At 31.5% G+C, this 17426-nt stretch overlaps 2 protein-coding genes across 3 annotated transcripts; one reads left to right on the forward strand and one right to left on the reverse strand.

Annotated features, from left to right (window-relative positions):
• The first annotated feature begins 4127 nt into the window (after window positions 1–4127).
• LOC141666987 (uncharacterized) lies at window positions 4128–11208 on the forward strand. Of its 2 annotated transcripts, none has more exons than XM_074473257.1 (8): window positions 4128–4409; window positions 6012–6267; window positions 7427–7557; window positions 7902–7998; window positions 8110–8211; window positions 8360–8635; window positions 8778–8829; window positions 9995–10161. In XM_074473257.1, the coding sequence occupies exons 2-8, from the start codon at window positions 6111–6113 to the stop codon at window positions 10017–10019; spliced, it is 840 nt and encodes a 279-aa protein (XP_074329358.1). In that variant the 5' UTR covers window positions 4128–4409; window positions 6012–6110; the 3' UTR covers window positions 10020–10161. The 2 variants fall into 2 exon arrangements, with proteins under 2 accessions (XP_074329358.1, XP_074329357.1); XM_074473256.1 differs by lacking the exon at window positions 8778–8829 and adding an exon at window positions 10755–11208 and having other exon boundaries at window positions 4136–4409; window positions 9995–10332.
• Window positions 11209–11744: 536 nt separating this feature from the next.
• LOC141666988 (uncharacterized) lies at window positions 11745–12500 on the reverse strand. The gene has a single exon (XM_074473258.1). The coding sequence runs from the start codon at window positions 12310–12312 to the stop codon at window positions 12019–12021; it is 294 nt and encodes a 97-aa protein (XP_074329359.1). The 5' UTR covers window positions 12313–12500; the 3' UTR covers window positions 11745–12018.
• Between the last annotated feature and the right edge of the window lie 4926 nt (window positions 12501–17426).

Here is a 17426-nt window from a genome sequence, read left to right on the forward strand (position 1 = left end):
TCAACAGTTTAATGATAGTTTGTCATGGATTCTACAATGTATTCTATTCATATTATATTTTTTATCCTCAAGAAGATAATTTATGGTAGTTATTCTATCAGTCATAAATTAGAGGAGATTATTAAGAATCACATGTATTTTTTATAATGAACAAAATATATAGCATATCATTCATTAATTAGGGGTAGCTATCAACGGCTAAATTATCATTGTCTGATAGCCATTGGTAGAGTAGCTTATCTACTGATAAGTTTCTGCATCATTTTTCATGTAGATCCTAACATATATTTATTGTTATAATTGTTCATTTCATAGTTATCACTGACTAAATGGATAAATAGAATAGGATGGCTAATTGTAATATCGATACCACGTAATTCTGATTAAGTGAAGCGAGTCATCAATGGCTAAGGAGAACTGTCTTTTAATGGCTAATGGGATCAGCCCATCAACTGCTAAAGAGTTTATAATATCAATGGCTAAAGTAGAAAAGAGCAATTGACAGTAACTTGACATAACACATATATCAAATCTGACAGAGCACATGGGCTAATAGAAGATCCCTGTTTAAAAAGTGGGAACTAAGACAAAACATGCATATGATCTTGGATTTTAAAAAGGAATAAACATTTCATTTCTATGCATGACAAATTGGAGTGATATTTAAAACAATATATCAAGATTCAATATATCCTCATTTATCAAGTCTCACGGGAAAGAGAATGAAGAAGCAATCTTGCTGGACCTCGAAGACCGAGCCATATGTTATCTAGAAAGCAATTGTAACTTGGTGATATATAAATCAAGTAGTAGCATTGTATTCTCTAAGAAATAGGTTTATATAGTCTTCTATGGAGCTTAGTTATGAAAACTATCTCTGAGAGAAATACTATAAAAAGAAGCTGTGAAATTCTTGTAATTTGCACAAATTATTTCTTCAATATATAACTCAGGTGGCAAGCCAAAAATAAATCACCTGAAATTTTATGTCTTGTGTACTTATTTCAGTTTAGAAATTGTTCATGTCCAAAAATGTTGAATTCAGTAATTTGGATCCACCGCCCAATTCTACAAATTACCCTAATATTGATTGTTAACAAATAACACAATTTGAAATATCTGATCTTTAGCAAGTTGACAAGCTTTGCACATGAGCATCTAGGTTCTTGGAATAATACTTCATTTCTTCAAAGCCATAATGTCCAAAGGCCTACATTCAGAACTACATTCCATATATATTTAAGATTAACTCCCAATTAGATATTCCAAAAGTTGTTGTAAAGTAGAGCATCTTGGTTTGAGTCAAAACTCCACCAATTAGCTACTTCAGTCTAAAAATTTATGGTTATACTACAGCCCCAAAAGATGTGCCAAATATTCACCTCTATTGACTTACAAGTTATGCGTAACACATTTATATTCTGATTAAATCTTTGATTTAAAAAGTATTTTGTTGGAAGAACTTCCTTTTCCAATTTTGACAAAAAGATGTAGACTTTACGAGGGACCTTAAGTTTCCAAATCTTCGTCCAGTTACCAATCCTATAATTGTCAATTCCTTCAATCAGTTGGTAACATTCTTGAAGAAAAGTTACTACTATTGAAGTTCCAACTTGAAAAATCCTTACGAGAGTTTAACTCAATTTCATTGACAATTAAATATAATTCTTACTAATGTTCTTGTCCATCTATTATGAGATCTTTCATATCACAAATTTGAGAATATTTTGACACTTGCAAATTTTCAATGATATAGATTGTAAAGTCTTGAAAATTTAGCAGACAAACTTTCAATACCATAACAAGACTCTTCCCAAAACATGATGTCTCCACAGTCACCGAACTTCCAAGAGAAGTTCGACTTGCTGAGAAAATAACACTACTAGTTAAAAAATATTAATAATATTTTTTTTTGAAAAAAATTGATTTGTTAATATTAAAATCATAATATTTAATATCAATTAAAGTTAACATATCGAATACAACGTATTTACTCAACTAAAATTGAAAATGAAGTGTAATATAAGTATTGAATATTCTATATATTTTTCTATTTTTGTAATAACAAAATTATGTGTAATAATATGATATTTGATTCTAATTGCCATTTTAAGAAATAAAGTTACCACCTAAATATAATATTTAAAAGTATTGTTTTGATAGGTCAATTATTTTGATCGTAATAAACTTCCTTTCACTATTTATCGTTCAATTTTATCATTATTTTTATCATTATTTAATAATTTCCCTTTTGTTGATAGTTACTCTATCTCTTAATTGATATTTCCCCATATTTAGAGTTTTTTTGAGAGTTTGTTGTCTTTTTTATTCGGGATCGTAGATTTCCGAAACTTTATACAGAAATGAATTATATGGTACATCATCAATCAATTAATGAATTGTACTCTACGATAGTGTCCGGGGATATATATATCGTACGCACGCAGCTTTATTCTCATTTTAAAGAATGAAGAGATTGATTTTTCAAAATACTCTCGGCTTATGTGTGCACAGATATGTGTATTCTAGGTATAAAATGATATACAATGATATATAAAATACGTAAAAGTAACCGGAGACAATACTTGACCTGTGATTTTTTTTTAAGGGTGATTTACCTATGCTGTAAGTACCATCTTCCACCTTAATTCTTAATATATCCACGCCAAAAAACTCTTAGTTATTGCCATATCCAAAATTAAGCCGCAATTTTTTTTCTTGATTACAATTACGACCCAACAAGATACTCCGGTCACTTCCGAAGCGTGCTAGTCCCGTCCAAATTTTCGAATGTAAATCAATTATTTATTAGATCCTTAGTGAGATTTTTCTACCTTTTTATATACGATAATAAAGATTTTTTTTTATATCTTATTTAATTGTATATCATATAAGAAACCATATTAATTATTTAAAAATCGTATTGGTTCCGGATATACGATTCATATATAATTTTATGATTTAAAGGTTTATAAAAAGATATAAAAAATTTCGATCAAATGTCCAATTTTAATTTTTGAATAAAGAAATTAAAGATTCTCGTAAAAAATTAAAAATTAGAAAGGGTTGTCAAATGAATAATTCGGATACGGATCTGTCTATATCCGTATCTGGATCTGAATCCGAAAATCTGTATCCGTATTCGAATCCAAAGATATTTAAAAAAATATTTGAATCTGAATCCGATTTTTAGTCAGATTTTTATTTTTATGTTACAAATTGAAAAAAAATTGAAAAAATTTAGTAAAAACTAAAAATTCATTTTTAAAAATTAAAATAAGAGTTAAAGTGATTTAATCATATTTTAATTTTTCAAAAAAATAATTTTATTTATCTTTTCAATATAATTATTATTTTTAAATTATTTAACTCAAATTATTTTTTTACATATGTTTTTAAAATTTGTATAAATATAATATTTAATATATATATACACACACATACACACACTATAAATTTAATATAATAAATTTTAAATTATATATATATATATAATATTTATTCGGATTCAGATATTATCGGATACGAATATGTCTCTATCTGTATATGTATTCGTAATTGTCAGATTCGAATATGGATAATGTCCATTTTATTTCGAATATGGATAATATTCGTTTTATTTCACATATAAATACGAATTTTTTGAACAAATATCAAAATTTTCAATTTTTTTATAAACTTAATTAAAAATTGGGTTTTTTAAAAAAATAACCAAATCTAAAAATATTTTTGCAAAAATACTGTCATTTTTTTAATAAATTTGCAAAAATACTATTTTTCAAAAAAAATTGCAAAAATACGGTTTTTTGGCAACCATGCAAGTTTTGACGAGTTTTTGCAACTACATGCAATCTCAAATCAACCAAAAAATTTTTATTCAACTAATTGCATATATGGTTGATTTTTGTTTATTCCGTATTTTTACAAAAAAAATCAAAAAATAGTAAAATCGTAACAAAAATTAAAAAATTTAATATTTTTGTAAAATTCTCTTAAAATTTTTAAAAAATGGCTCGCACCTGGTACAGTCCGTCCTAGTTTTGAAAACGCGTACACAATCATTTCAATTTCAAATTATGCAGCGAGAGGGAGGGAGAAAATATAAAAAGGCGAGTATGTATCAAATGTGACTCGGGTCCACAATATATCATCATCTTTTAATTTATTTTTGGGTTGCAGCAGCACAACACAACACAAACTAGCTACGAGTAGTACTTCACTCAAATTTTCCCTCTCTCATTTCCCCCTTTTCTAGTCTTTCAAACCCCATCTCTCTCTCTCTCTCTCTCTCGTATCTATTTCAAACCCCCAATTTCTATCTTATATACATAGTTAATGAATTGACTTGAAGTTTGGAGCTACTAATTCAGATGCTGGTGAATCATTTGGGGGTTTTGATTTTATATCTGGTATAAAGTTCTTAACTTTAAATTCACTTGTATTTCACTCTCGTTTGTTTTGATGTATAATCAAGATTCAAGACTATTCCCTTGCATATTACTTGTTTTCTAGGGTTTCATTTGGCTAAATTCGATTTTTAATTCGTTTATGCGGGTCGTATCTTTTAGCCCTTTTTAAATTTTGTTTCTTTGAGCTGCAAAAGGGGTGCTGTTAAATGATTCCATTTTTACCTTTGCTAATTAAAAATAGCACCTTTATATAGTTTATTGTTATTTTGTACTTGTGTGTATGACATGTCGAGAAATGGATTCGGACTTGTTTCATGTTAGTTTAGTTATTGCTTGAAAATCAATTAGCAGTTCTGGTTATCTGATTGCTGTACTTGCTATGACTACTAGTTCTAATTTTGTGTCATATAATTTGCTTGAGAAAGGGGTGTATACGTGATAAATTTGAGATTCGAGGGTGTTACAGGGGTTTGGGTATGTTATACACCCAATTTTCGGGCCAGGTTATTGGGTAGGTTGCAATATGAAGCTCCAATATTTAAGTTTCGACTGTCAGTATGCTGTTAATGGTACTAGTTTAATGTGCATAATTTCCCCTTCACCAGTTAAGTACTGGCTCTGTTAAAATTTAATTAAGCATGTTAAAGCTAGGTTCTGAATTCTGATCATGTAGCTATTTTTACCCCCCCCCCCCTCTCCTGCTTCCTGATCCCCAATGCTGTCAAGAAGCTGAAATTTCCTTTTGTTAGTATGGATCTATCTGAACTTGGGCTAGATTAAATATCTTCACTTTCAAACTGGTTGGACAGCTAACCTGAATATCTCATTTTGTGTTTGACTCGATCCCAAAGCGTATAGAAACCCCTCAGTCCTTCTAATATACTTGTAGTTCTGAATTTTATAATTTAGTGAAGGGCCTCTGTTGTTGTGCTTTATTATAAGAAGCACAGTGCATATATATATGCATCACATTTATATCTGATGATTAGCAGTTAATTACCTAATTGTGCCAAGAAAGTGAAAAATATCTATGTTACGGTACAAGCCGTTGTTCTTGTTCTTTATAGATTTTAACTATAATATGTTATGCTACATATTAAAATGAAAAGTATTGCATGAGCTGTGGGTCTGATTCTTGAATATGTTATATGTAAGACTTAGTTTAAAAAAGTTTATCCACAAGCTTTTGAGCTGATATTTACCTTTTATAATTACTTCCATAGGTTTTAAAATGTCCCTTGGAAAATTTTTAAGCAGATAATTATAGTTATCTCTCTGAGTGAAAGCTGAAAGCTACCCTCTTTGAATTATTCGCCCTGCTGGTTATAATAGAATTTTTATAATAAGAACACCCTAGTTAATTTAAAGGTCACATAATCATTCCAAGGGAAGTGTTTAAACTTTAATGTATAAGATTTGATATGTAGGTATAATGTTTACAACTATTATTATTTTCTCTTCCTGTTTCTATTGTCTGTTGTGATTTGATTGCACTGTTTTAGCTGAAGCCCTTTTGTGTCATTCCACTTTATAAAGAATTTTATTGTTGTGTAATCATTATCTGAAGTATTGAAAATGTAAACTTTGACTGTATGATTTCAGGAAGGTCAAGTTTGCCCTAGAGAATTGCATCTCGGATAGAGTAGGTAATTAACGTAAGTTAGGTGTTAAACATTTCTTTGCTTGACAAGCTTCTACAAGATGCAAACCAAAAAGAAGGTCCCTACTAGAAGTTCAGCGCGAGAGCTTGCCAGTCCGAAGGTTTCAAGGCATCAAAAGAAGGCATCTGAAAATGTTCAACTTCAAGAAAGAAAACCAAATGAACTTATAACATCTTCTGCAAGAAAGCAACGAGTTCGTAAGTCAATGTCGTTATATTTATGTTTTATGCTATGACTATTGAGTGTGAATAGTTTTTAGTAAAATTTTCCTAGAGTCACTAGGGAATGTGTTATGTGTACAAGATTCTGTTTTGTTCACAAAGAAAAGTGATTTAATTTAAAAATATATTCTTGAGGCTGCATTAGTTTTCTGGTTTGAAGCATTACACTAGAATGCTACTCATATTTGAAATGTATCGCAGTTAAATGCTGCTATTTTGTAATACATATACTTACGTGTATATCTCACCCAAACATTACACAGAATTATTTTGTGTGATTCACTACCCAAATGTACACAAACTTTTTTCATGTGCTTTAATTTTCAAGAAAAGAAAGTACATGAAAATGCTCAAAAGTATACTAAATGACAAAAACACAATATTACACAAAAAATATTATCTTTTTGAAATGTTTAAATGTTGCGACGTATTTACATGTAATGTTAAATCACAGTAGAAGTTTGAAGTGAAAATTATTTATAAATATTAATATGTGTTTATAAATGAACTATAGATATATTTAGAAATTTATTGTGATAAATAAATTATATATTTCGTGTACCTTCGTGTTGTGTCGTATACCCGTCTTGAAACCTATATACAACACTAAATTTATTCATGTAACTTCATGTGCCAAAAGTCCAAATGTAAATTCTAAACTTTTGTGTGGTGCTCGTGTCATCTATTCATGCACTAGGAGCACAGGCAGATGGGACTGATCTAACTGGCCCTTGTCAATACCTCATTCTTCTTTTGCCTCCCCTTTGATAGAAACTGTTTACTCTCAGCAAAAATGCGCACAAAAAGTTAGCAAAAAAATAAAAATGCACATAGAAGAATTAAACTTCAGGGTTTTCTTGTGTTTATACATCAAATTGTGGGGTATCTTGTCTAAAATGTCTATTTGAGAGTAATATTTATCGATGATGTAATGGGCTCTAATTTATTATTTTTTAAAATCCCATTTACCTGCTTCTTCTCCATGTCATAAAAAGATTTGGTTATTACTGTTTTTTTTATTCTTAAAATATGTGGTCTAGAAATCTATTTGACATTCATTTATTAAATTCTTAGCAATGTAGTCGATAATTTTTGAATCCTACTGAAGTTTTCAATGCTTGATTTCATTTTTCAGCAAAGAAAAGTGTTGAACATGTTATTAGCAGAAAAAATTTGGACTCTAGATGCAACTTGGTGGATGACGACGTCGAGCGTATGCGGAGAGATGCTGATCATGTTACTAATGATGCTTCTGCAAATCTTGAAGTATTTGCTACCTTTTTGGATTGTTTAATATTTGTGTTTCTGCAATTTTTTTTATATAACAGTTAGATTTGTTTGCACATTTTAAATATTTATTTACTTATTATTTATATATTTTTTTCATCCATTTATTATTATCATTACATAAATCATGGAGGTGCTCTAATTTTTATTATTATCATTACATTACATAAGATCTTATGACATACTGAAACATACACATGCATTAAAAATTGATATGTATACATAATACATAATACATGTGTATATGCATATATTTCGTGACGCCAGTTTTCCACTTAAAGTTAGAAATTGCCTTGTGAATCTTTATATCTGGTGTACTGTAGGTCTGCGAGGATGGAGGTGCTCATTGCTTGACGGGGACCATATTTTCTCCTCCCTTTCAAAATTCTAAACTTGGCGGAGGGGACATTGCCAGTGAAGGTAAAGTATAAATTGTTGTCTGTGACAGGGTATTGGGGTCCGTTTCTGCTAAAATCTTTACAATGTAGGCCTGCATCCTTGTATTCTTACATACATATATGTCTTCTACAGTCGATTTTCTTAAATACTTTAAGTCTGAGGATCAGAAAGATGTGGACTCTGCAGAAGAGATTATGCAGCATGATTCGCTAAACAGCGATCATGTCATACAAGGTAAGAGTAATTTGAAAGAGAATAAAGTTCTATCAATGGGTCTTGCTCTTGCATTCCCTGCTAATGCGGTTATGTATACATCTCAATTATAAAAAAACGTCAAGCCTTACCCTTCAGTACTAATTATATGATTCAATTTTGTATGCAGATTTAGGAGGCAATGCGTTGACTTCTGAAGTGTCAATGACCTATATTTCAGGGAAAAGCTCAAAGTTGGAGTGTGTAGATGAGTACAGTCAAAATAGTGTATCAACTGATGTTCAGATGGAGGAGGATGAATATGAAGAGTTTGATGAGTTTGATCCCTACTTCTTCATAAAAAACTTGCCAGAGTTGGCGTCAGTGGTTCCAACCTTTCGTCCTGTGCTGCTACCTAAACAGACTCGGAGTTGTCCCTCAACAACTCTTGTTCTAGACTTGGATGGTAAGCTCACTTGACAGATCTGCATATACAGTCATACTGCATTGGTTATGAGTTGATGAACATAGGAGTTGTAACTTTCCTACTATCTACTATGGTCCAAATATTTCTCATATCTATTATATTGATGTGTTGTGGTGGTCAGTTGTAGCTTTGTGGGGGTTGCTCCATCTGCTGTATTTTTCTTTACTAAACAGGTACATGAGTACATCATACATGTGTCACATTTTGTGCATTATACTAATACATCTGCATCTGCTTCAACATGTAACCGTGTAATAAATATTTGATGGATGTAGATTGTCTACAAGTCAAAAGTTGGTATTACTGGCCCGTTTGTCCTATGGGCATGTATGCTAAAAGTAACCTATAACATATGTCTAATCAACTGAACTAATCTTGCTGTTTGTGTAAATTTATCTAGTGACTTAAAATATATAACTCATGATTTATAAGTAGAGGTATATATACATTTCCTTGCTACTAAGTAACTTATATATTTGCTAACTACTTAAAGTTATTTTAGCAACTAAGAACTAAGAGAATTTTCCTAATGTTGAAAGCTACTGAAGGCCTGTAAGGCTATATGTACAACACAAGTAGTCCTAGGAGGTTTTAGCTAGGAAGTTGAGAAAAGGAAACTAGGACGTCTAGATATGAGATTGAGAGAGTGCCATTCTTAGAGCATCTCCAACTCACTACACTATTTTGATGTGATTTCTACTCCAAAATGGTGTAAAAATTGCGCTATTTTCAAATTCAACTCCAAACCACTTACACTAAATTTTACACCATTCTTGTACTTTATATGTTATTTTATTGTTAAAACACAAAAGTAAAGTACAAAAGTAATAAAGTTGGTGGGATACAAATGGAACAAATTTGTTATAGGTAAAGGAGTATAAGGGTAATGTTGGAATATACAAAAACTCAAAAAGTTTGGGCACCAAATTTGGTGTAAATTTTGGTGCGTCATCAAAATGGTGCAAGTTTTAGAATTGGGTTGGAGATGAATTTTACACCAAAATGATGTAAAAGTACAACTTTAAAGTTAGGCTGGAGATGGTCCTAGAAGTGTAGTACCAGGCACGGCTCCCTTCTGTTTTATCTATAATTATTTAGTAAAAGTAATATGTATGTGTCTGTATTTGTGCTTTTGATTGTGAATGCATGCTTCTTGTTTATGTGAATGAGGTGTTTGTTTTTGTGAATGATGTAATTGTACAGTTATAAATTCTTTGGGTGTCACATTCTAGTGCTTTACTGACTATTAGAACTTCCTCTAGGAATGGTATATTATTAAATTATGCTGATGTGATATATGCTATAGAGTATAATGGAGGTAATACCTTTATTTTGCAGAGACCTTGGTTCACTCTACCCTTGAACCTTGTGAGGATGCAGATTTCAAATTCTCTGTGAAGTTTAATCTTATGGAACATACAGTATTTGTTAGATGCCGACCCTACCTGCAGGATTTTCTGGAGAGGGTATCGGGTCTTTTTGAGATTATAATATTTACTGCCAGCCAAGGTGTTTATGCTGACCAGCTACTTAATGTACTTGATCCAAAAAGAAAAATATTTCGCCATCGGGTTTTCCGTGAATCTTGTGTTTTTGTTGAGGGAAATTATCTCAAAGATCTGTCTGTTCTTGGCCGAGATTTATCACGTGTTATAATGATTGACAACTCTCCCCAGGTACTTTTATAGTTTTACCTGCACATTTAATTTACTGCACTCTAGAATCCAGATGTCGTTATTGTGGTTAGTTTGTGTATCCCCTTGGAATGAGTGTGCTGAACTATTACTTTGTTGGGAGAAATTGTGCACCTTTACTGGTTCATCTACAAATGTTATTTTCATGTTTAAGACAATTGGTCAACGTAGGACAATATTTCAGAATTGCGCACAGCTTATTACCTGTATTCTTCTAATTGTTGGTAACAAAAGGCCAATAGTTGAAGCAAAGGCCCTACCCCATTAAGTAAGAAAATAACAAGTGATAATGTTATTCTATAATGTGAACTTCCTAAAATCTGCGTGTAATTCTAATTATTATAGATCACACACCACAGAGTGTGTAAGATGTGAATTTATCGACATTTTTATTTTGCTTTCAGGCATTTGGCTTCCAGGTTGATAATGGAATCCCGATAGAGAGCTGGTTTGATGACCGCTCAGACAAAGAACTTCTCCAGCTAATTCCATTTTTGGAGAGCCTAGTCGGAGTTGAAGATGTCCGGCCTCTGATTGCCGAACGATTCAACCTTCGACAGAAAATAGCTGCAGCCATGTGTCCCTTTACCGCAAACATAGGGGGGGATCCTTTTGAAAGGTGAATGGTGTCATGTAGTGTGGCTTCTCTTTGTATTTCTACATTTCCTTGTGTTGCCCCTTGTCAAATTTAAAATTTTCTGAATGTTGTTTAAGTTTAAACAGTTAGAGAATGACTTTAACTCTTCATGTTTATCATGCCCAAAGCTTTCCGGAAAGTCTCAAATTTTATTGAACCTTCAGTTGAGGAGACAATTTTTTCCTTAATAAGATTTAAATATTAAAGGTTGGTTTATAATTTGTTATGTGCAGTCTGTGATCCTATATTGCATTCAGTGTTTGTGAATATCATGAATTAATCAATTAATTTTCATTCTCTATATGTGTTTATCTTGAAATATATCATCCTATGTAGCTTAGCTTGTGTTTAATTTGTAGAGAATTCATTTTCAAGGAAGACGTAGTGCACCAGTGTATAAAACCATACCACACTTCCAAGTCCAAACAATTGATACTTGTTTGTGTTCAATACGCGGTTGAATACAAATATGTGAAATGTGTAGTCAGTTTGATTCTATGAACAAAAACCAAATTACTAGTTAGGAATTCAGTCCTAAATTAACATGACAGTGTTTGTTACGTGATCACCAAAAGCAAACAAAGTAATACTCCAACTAACTTGCTTTCTTCCTGTCGAATATCTTAGGAGAGGTAAGGGGTGATTATCCTGTTTTGCGGATGGTGATATATTGGGGAAAGCTTCACTCGGTTTAGACTCTCTTAACAGACTTGAATTTGTTTCTGCTACTAATCGAATCGATACATAATAAACTTCATAAACCAAGGAACACACGAATGTATTATGGCCTAAACAAGGAAAGGCGATTAGTCTGTTATACCAAAATCAAAATGAAAACAATTGATAAGCAACACGTACGTTTATAGATTCAATTTGAATATTGTACAAGTATCAATGTAATTACAATGAATAATCTGGGATGAACAAATATGTAGTTGAGCATGTAAAAGAACTTAGAGATGGGGAGAAAGAAACTATAACCTACTTATATATACGAGTGATGTATTTCTATAGCATAGCAAGAGGTGTAACTAAGATTTGCGAGGAGGACGTATAATGAGCTGAGCGGGAATAGGACGGCCAGTACCAGAGCCACCGCAGCTACTACAAGCCATCCGGCCCGTACCAACACAGCTCCGACAACCCCTGTCACCGTCAGACCAACGACAACAGAAGCAACTGACACGGCCACTGCCGTTGCAACTGGGGCACCTGGGGAACTCAGCCATGGGGTTGCTCTGCTCCACCACGGACTTTACCAGAGCAGCTCCTGCCAATACGCTGAGGCCGGTGGCTAGCTGAGACAGCACCATAGGAGCAACCATATTGATAGGTAGACCGTCGATAGAAACAAAGGAAGAAAGGCTGGGGAGATATGGTTATTGTGAATCAAGATTTTTTAGCAGCAGCTATGTGTATGTTTTTAGGATTTAAGTTGATATGTTGTTTGGGGGGGAGGGGGTGTTAATCGTTTTGTACACGCACAAGCAGCGTGTCAATTTATTTAATTCCCTGGCTGAGTGCACTTTGCTGTGGCTGGCCTTATATATTATGCAAATGCGTGTCTGCACGTAGACCTGATAAATTATTCGTGTCGTATATTTTAGTGCGGTGTATTTTCCTATTTCGTGTATTTAAGATCAAAGACAAAACCACATGGTAATATACATATAAAAAATTTCTCTTTACCTAACTCTAACCGCCCTACCTTCTTTTTTCCCCTTTCTACCCATCTCTATCTCCATATTCATCTTCATCTTCTTCTTTTATTCACTTTTTCTTTAATAAAATCGAGATTTGTTTTACAAAATTCGAAAAATCCATTACAGTTTTTCACTTTAGTTTTCAGATCTACTAAGGTAAGAGCTTGAATTTTATAATAAAATTCAGTTTTTGGATTCAAAATCTCTGGTCTAACAACCTATTATAATTTGGTGTTATTCCGAGATTTTTGAATTTTGGGTTTTTTCGTATTGTTCTGTTTAAGTTATTATTTGTGTGTTTGATTGTCTCGCTTTATGCGTATCTCGTTTTGTGCGATGTGTTAGTTGTGTTGAAAATGAATTGGATGGTGTATTGGGAGATCTGGATATCTCGCATCAACAACACTTCCGGCAGGTATATAGCTGGTGTCCGGTTGGTAGATAGCTGGGGTGCGTTTAGAACGGTGGTGAAAATCACATGTGCTCACCTCTCACAAAAAATATTTGTTCATAATATGAGACCTCTAAACTCTGTTGTTGCAACTAAGTCCTCTGAACATTACAATATCAATCGAATTAATGTGAGGGTCAATTGTGAATCTACTGTTTGCGGGGGAGATGCGTGCTGGATTGTCCGGGAAACCATTACCTTCATTTTTAATTTTCAGAATATTTGTATTCAGTTTGTTAAGCAATCCGGAAATAAAATGGCTAATTATTTAGCTCTATTTGTTTTTCAACCTGGTTGTATGATCAGTTGGGGGTTTGTCCCGATTGAATCTATTTCAAGTCATTAATGAAATCTGCTTTAAATTTGGCAAAAAAAAAGATCAAAGACAAAACCGACATATTTAGGATTAGTGTACTTTCATGTTTGTGTACTTTTGTTTCGTATTGTCTCGGGTCATGTTTTTCATGTAAAATTGAATATTAATATTAATTAAAATAAATATATAAAAATATAAGTTTTTAGGTAAAAAATTTACAAAATATATTAAAAATATATATATTTAGATCACATTTACAAACCTATTATAAATTTAAATAATTGTTTTAAAGATAAATACACATATTTCTATTATAAATATAAATAAATAAATAAAAATATAAGTTTTTAGAAAAAAAAATTACGAAATATATTAAAAATATATATTTAAATCACATTTACAAATCTATTATAAATTTAAATAATTGTTTTAAAGATAAATACGCATATTTCTATTATAAATATACATATATTCATTATAAATATTAATATTTAATTATAATCTTTATTTATGTCGTATACCGTGTCGTGTACTCGAAGAAAAAACACAAAATCGATATTAAATATCGATCGTGTAATTTCATATTCTTTTATTTTCGTATCGTGTACTAAAAAGTCAAACACAAACACAAACACTAAATGTTGGTATCGTGTTAAAAATTGTTGGGTTAATGTATATGTAATGCATGTGGTAGGAATTAGGAAGGGGCAGTTTGGAGAGATTATTTACTACCTAGTAGTATTTTCCATCAACCTCGGGTTCTGTTTCCCTCTTCCTCCTACTTGTTTTTTTAGTATACTTGTAATTTTCTGGACCGGGTCATTCATTTCATCCACTTGGCCTCTGAATTAGTCACAAAATTGTTCTACAAACTTGCTCTTTTATCTTGGAGTCTTTTCAAATATGTTAAAGAGTAGTAGTAGTAGTATCTTGTGTTTGTATGACCCAAAAGTCCAATATAACGCCTGATTTGAACACTTGAATTTTTAAAATATAGAAAAAGTTGACAAAAGAATACATACATAGCTTGGCAGAGAAAGAGTTCACTATCTACGATTGATAATAGTTTCTGACTCATTCTAGTTTCTAGTTACGACTGACTCTATTATTATTATTATTATTATTAATAATAATAATAAAACAACAAGTTGTTGAATAATAATTATTTTAAACAGAATGCTGCTATATGCTTCTGAATCATGGAAGGCCACTTTTGATTTACACGTTTAAATTGTGGGGGTTTGACTGCTTAGTAGAGGTGTAGCGGCCTAAGTTACTAAGACTCGACATAGTCAAGTCTTAAATATAACCACTACTACTATTGCTCAAGTGTATCAACTGTTGTTCTCTACATATTAGTTCGCCATAGTCAATCATAATACTTTGGTAAATTAATGTTAATTCTTCACCGTTTCTTTACCACAAATATTATCTACAGCTGTTTTGCAAAAAAAATGATATTAGCATTTTTTTTTTCTTTTCGACTCTCTTAGGAAACTTTACTTGAACAAGTAAAGTGTGCAAAAACGTTATGTTTAAGAGTTTGTAGACTAAAAGGAGATTGTCATAAAATCTTAGGAACCTTACTGTAAATTTAAATTATCAACCAACCAAATTTATCGGGTAAAGTAAATACTGCATAGAGTATTGTTTGGAAGGATATGTTGTATACACATTTACGCTTAATCAAAATATTGAAGAGGCCGTTTCCACAAAGATCCCGACTTGACTTGTGTGTAATAATGAAGGTACAATTCTATAAATGAAATGCAATACACAATATTAATACTAACTATTATAAGTCACTTTTATTCATCATATTATATTCTTTTTTATACTTTGAACTCAATCTTTTTCTTGAAAAACTCGCTCAAAACTAGATGATTTGAATTTACCATATACTTGTCCAGAAAACTAAAAAAAAACACAACATAACTACCATACAATAAAAATGCTTATGTGAAAAAAAAGAAGTAAAAAGTTAACACATACACGAGCAAATAAAAGACTGGCGTTGAGGTTTGAAAGAAACTACCTAAATTATTATCATACGTATTAAAATAAATAAAAATATCATATTGAAAGTATAAAAACTAGAAAATCATAAGCACAAATACTATATTACATTTTACGCACAACCGCAAACCACAAAATCAACAATCCCAAAAATTAATTCGACGACACCAAAATCTCCTATCTGAGATCATCCCATCTTCAAGGTTTAAGACCCTTAAATCCGGTATAAGAAGGTCAGCCCAAGTCCTCCTTGATCTCCGTTTCCATCTTGGTCTTGATATCACTAAATTCTTCACCCTGCGCACTGTGATCTTCTCTCATTTTTTCTGAAATAAACACAACTCATAATTGATTTCAGAAAAAATTGTTTGACAGCCTATCCTACATGGCACGTCCACAAATTTACCTTAACATTCACATTTCTCTCTATCTTTAATCTATACTATAGAGCTTTTTTAATGCCCAGTACTCTGACCAGTATAACAAGACTGGTCTAATCGCTACCCTATAATTTTTTTTTTAATTTTAAAGCAATCTTTCTATCACATAATAATTCTGTAGCCGCCCTCCACTTTAACCATCCCGATCTGATACGATGAGCGGAATTCGTATATATCCCACCTTTCGTATACATAATTGAACCCAAATAACTAAAATTATCCTTGTATGGTAGTAAGTGATCACCAATTCTAACATTTATCCCTTCCTTATTGAGTTCATTGCAAAAGTTACTCCACTATATTCAGTCTTGAAACAACTTAACGAGGGTCATTGGTGAAGTTCTATTTCCACTCAAAAATATTGAGTGTTACCGGAAGGGTCCTAACCCACGTAGTTACTTGAAAATATATATCTTGTATCGCCCTCAAATACATCCATGATATACTTTTAGACCCCAAATTTTTCAAAATTATATTGCGCGGTATATTGTCATAGGCTTTCTCCAAATCAATAAACATCATATGAAGGTACTTACTAGGTCCTCGATATTTCTCCCTCAATTGTCTAAGGAGGTGGATTGTCTTTATGGTTGACTTATCCGACATAAAATGAAATTAATTTTCTGACATTTTAACCTGATTTCGTATCCTATTTTCAATCACCCGCTCTCATGATTTCATGGTATGACTTAGAAGTTTAATATCACGACAATTGCTACAACTCTGATCATCTCAATTATTTTTATAAATTGGCACTATCATATTAAGCCTCTAATCATGTTAAGCCTCTAGAGGTATGTTAATATTCCAAAGTACAATACATAATAACATTGTTACTCATTGCCCTTCTTCTCCTAAACACAATCATACATTTATATTTCATTTGTCCTAATTAATCTGTCATGTTTGACTTTTTACGGTCAAAAGAAAATTTTATATAGTATATTATCGAAATTATTTATAAAAATTATATCATTAAAAATTATGTTAATATACTTTAATACTTATTTTTCAGTCTTTTAAAATAATAAAAAAATAAGTTTTTATTTACGATTAGAGTTAAGTCAATTTGACTTTCAAAAATCAAATCCGACAGATAATTTTGGCCGGAGTGAGTAGGAATTTGATTAGGCTCCCGTAACTTTACTTTTACCAATCTTCTGTAATGCTCTGCTTATTAAAGGCTTTTTATTAAAATCAAGGTGAAATTCGCCAACTTCTCTTAACTTATTACTACAACATTTATGCAACTCTCTAAAATAATCATGTCATCTATATTTAATACTCCTATCATTATTCTTAGTAAGACAGGTTCATTAGCATCCTTTATAAATTTAACAAAATCTAAATTTTGTCTCCTCTTTTTCTCGAGTCTTCGTTAATTTATAAATATCATTCTGATTCTCTTTTATATCAGGTGATTATATATAGTCTCATATGCATTTTTTTTCTTTCTCTCCGCCACCGTCCTTTTGGTAACACGTCTTGCTTATATAATAATTTTAAAATCAGT

The sequence above is a fragment of the Apium graveolens genome, chromosome 6, assembly GCF_009905375.1.
Source record: "Apium graveolens cultivar Ventura chromosome 6, ASM990537v1, whole genome shotgun sequence".
NCBI lineage: Eukaryota > Viridiplantae > Streptophyta > Magnoliopsida > Apiales > Apiaceae > Apium > Apium graveolens.

Coding starts and splice junctions, on each gene's coding strand:
- LOC141666987 (XM_074473256.1), top strand. CDS start 6,111: ATGCAAACCAAAAAGAAGGTCCCTACTAGAAGTTCAGCGCGAGAGCTT. Junction 6,268..7,426: donor TGCAAGAAAGCAACGAGTTC/GTAAGTCAATGT, acceptor TTCATTTTTCAG/CAAAGAAAAGTGTTGAACAT. Junction 8,212..8,359: donor CAGCGATCATGTCATACAAG/GTAAGAGTAATT, acceptor TTTTGTATGCAG/ATTTAGGAGGCAATGCGTTG.
- LOC141666988 (XM_074473258.1), bottom strand. CDS start 12,312: ATGGTTGCTCCTATGGTGCTGTCTCAGCTAGCCACCGGCCTCAGCGTA.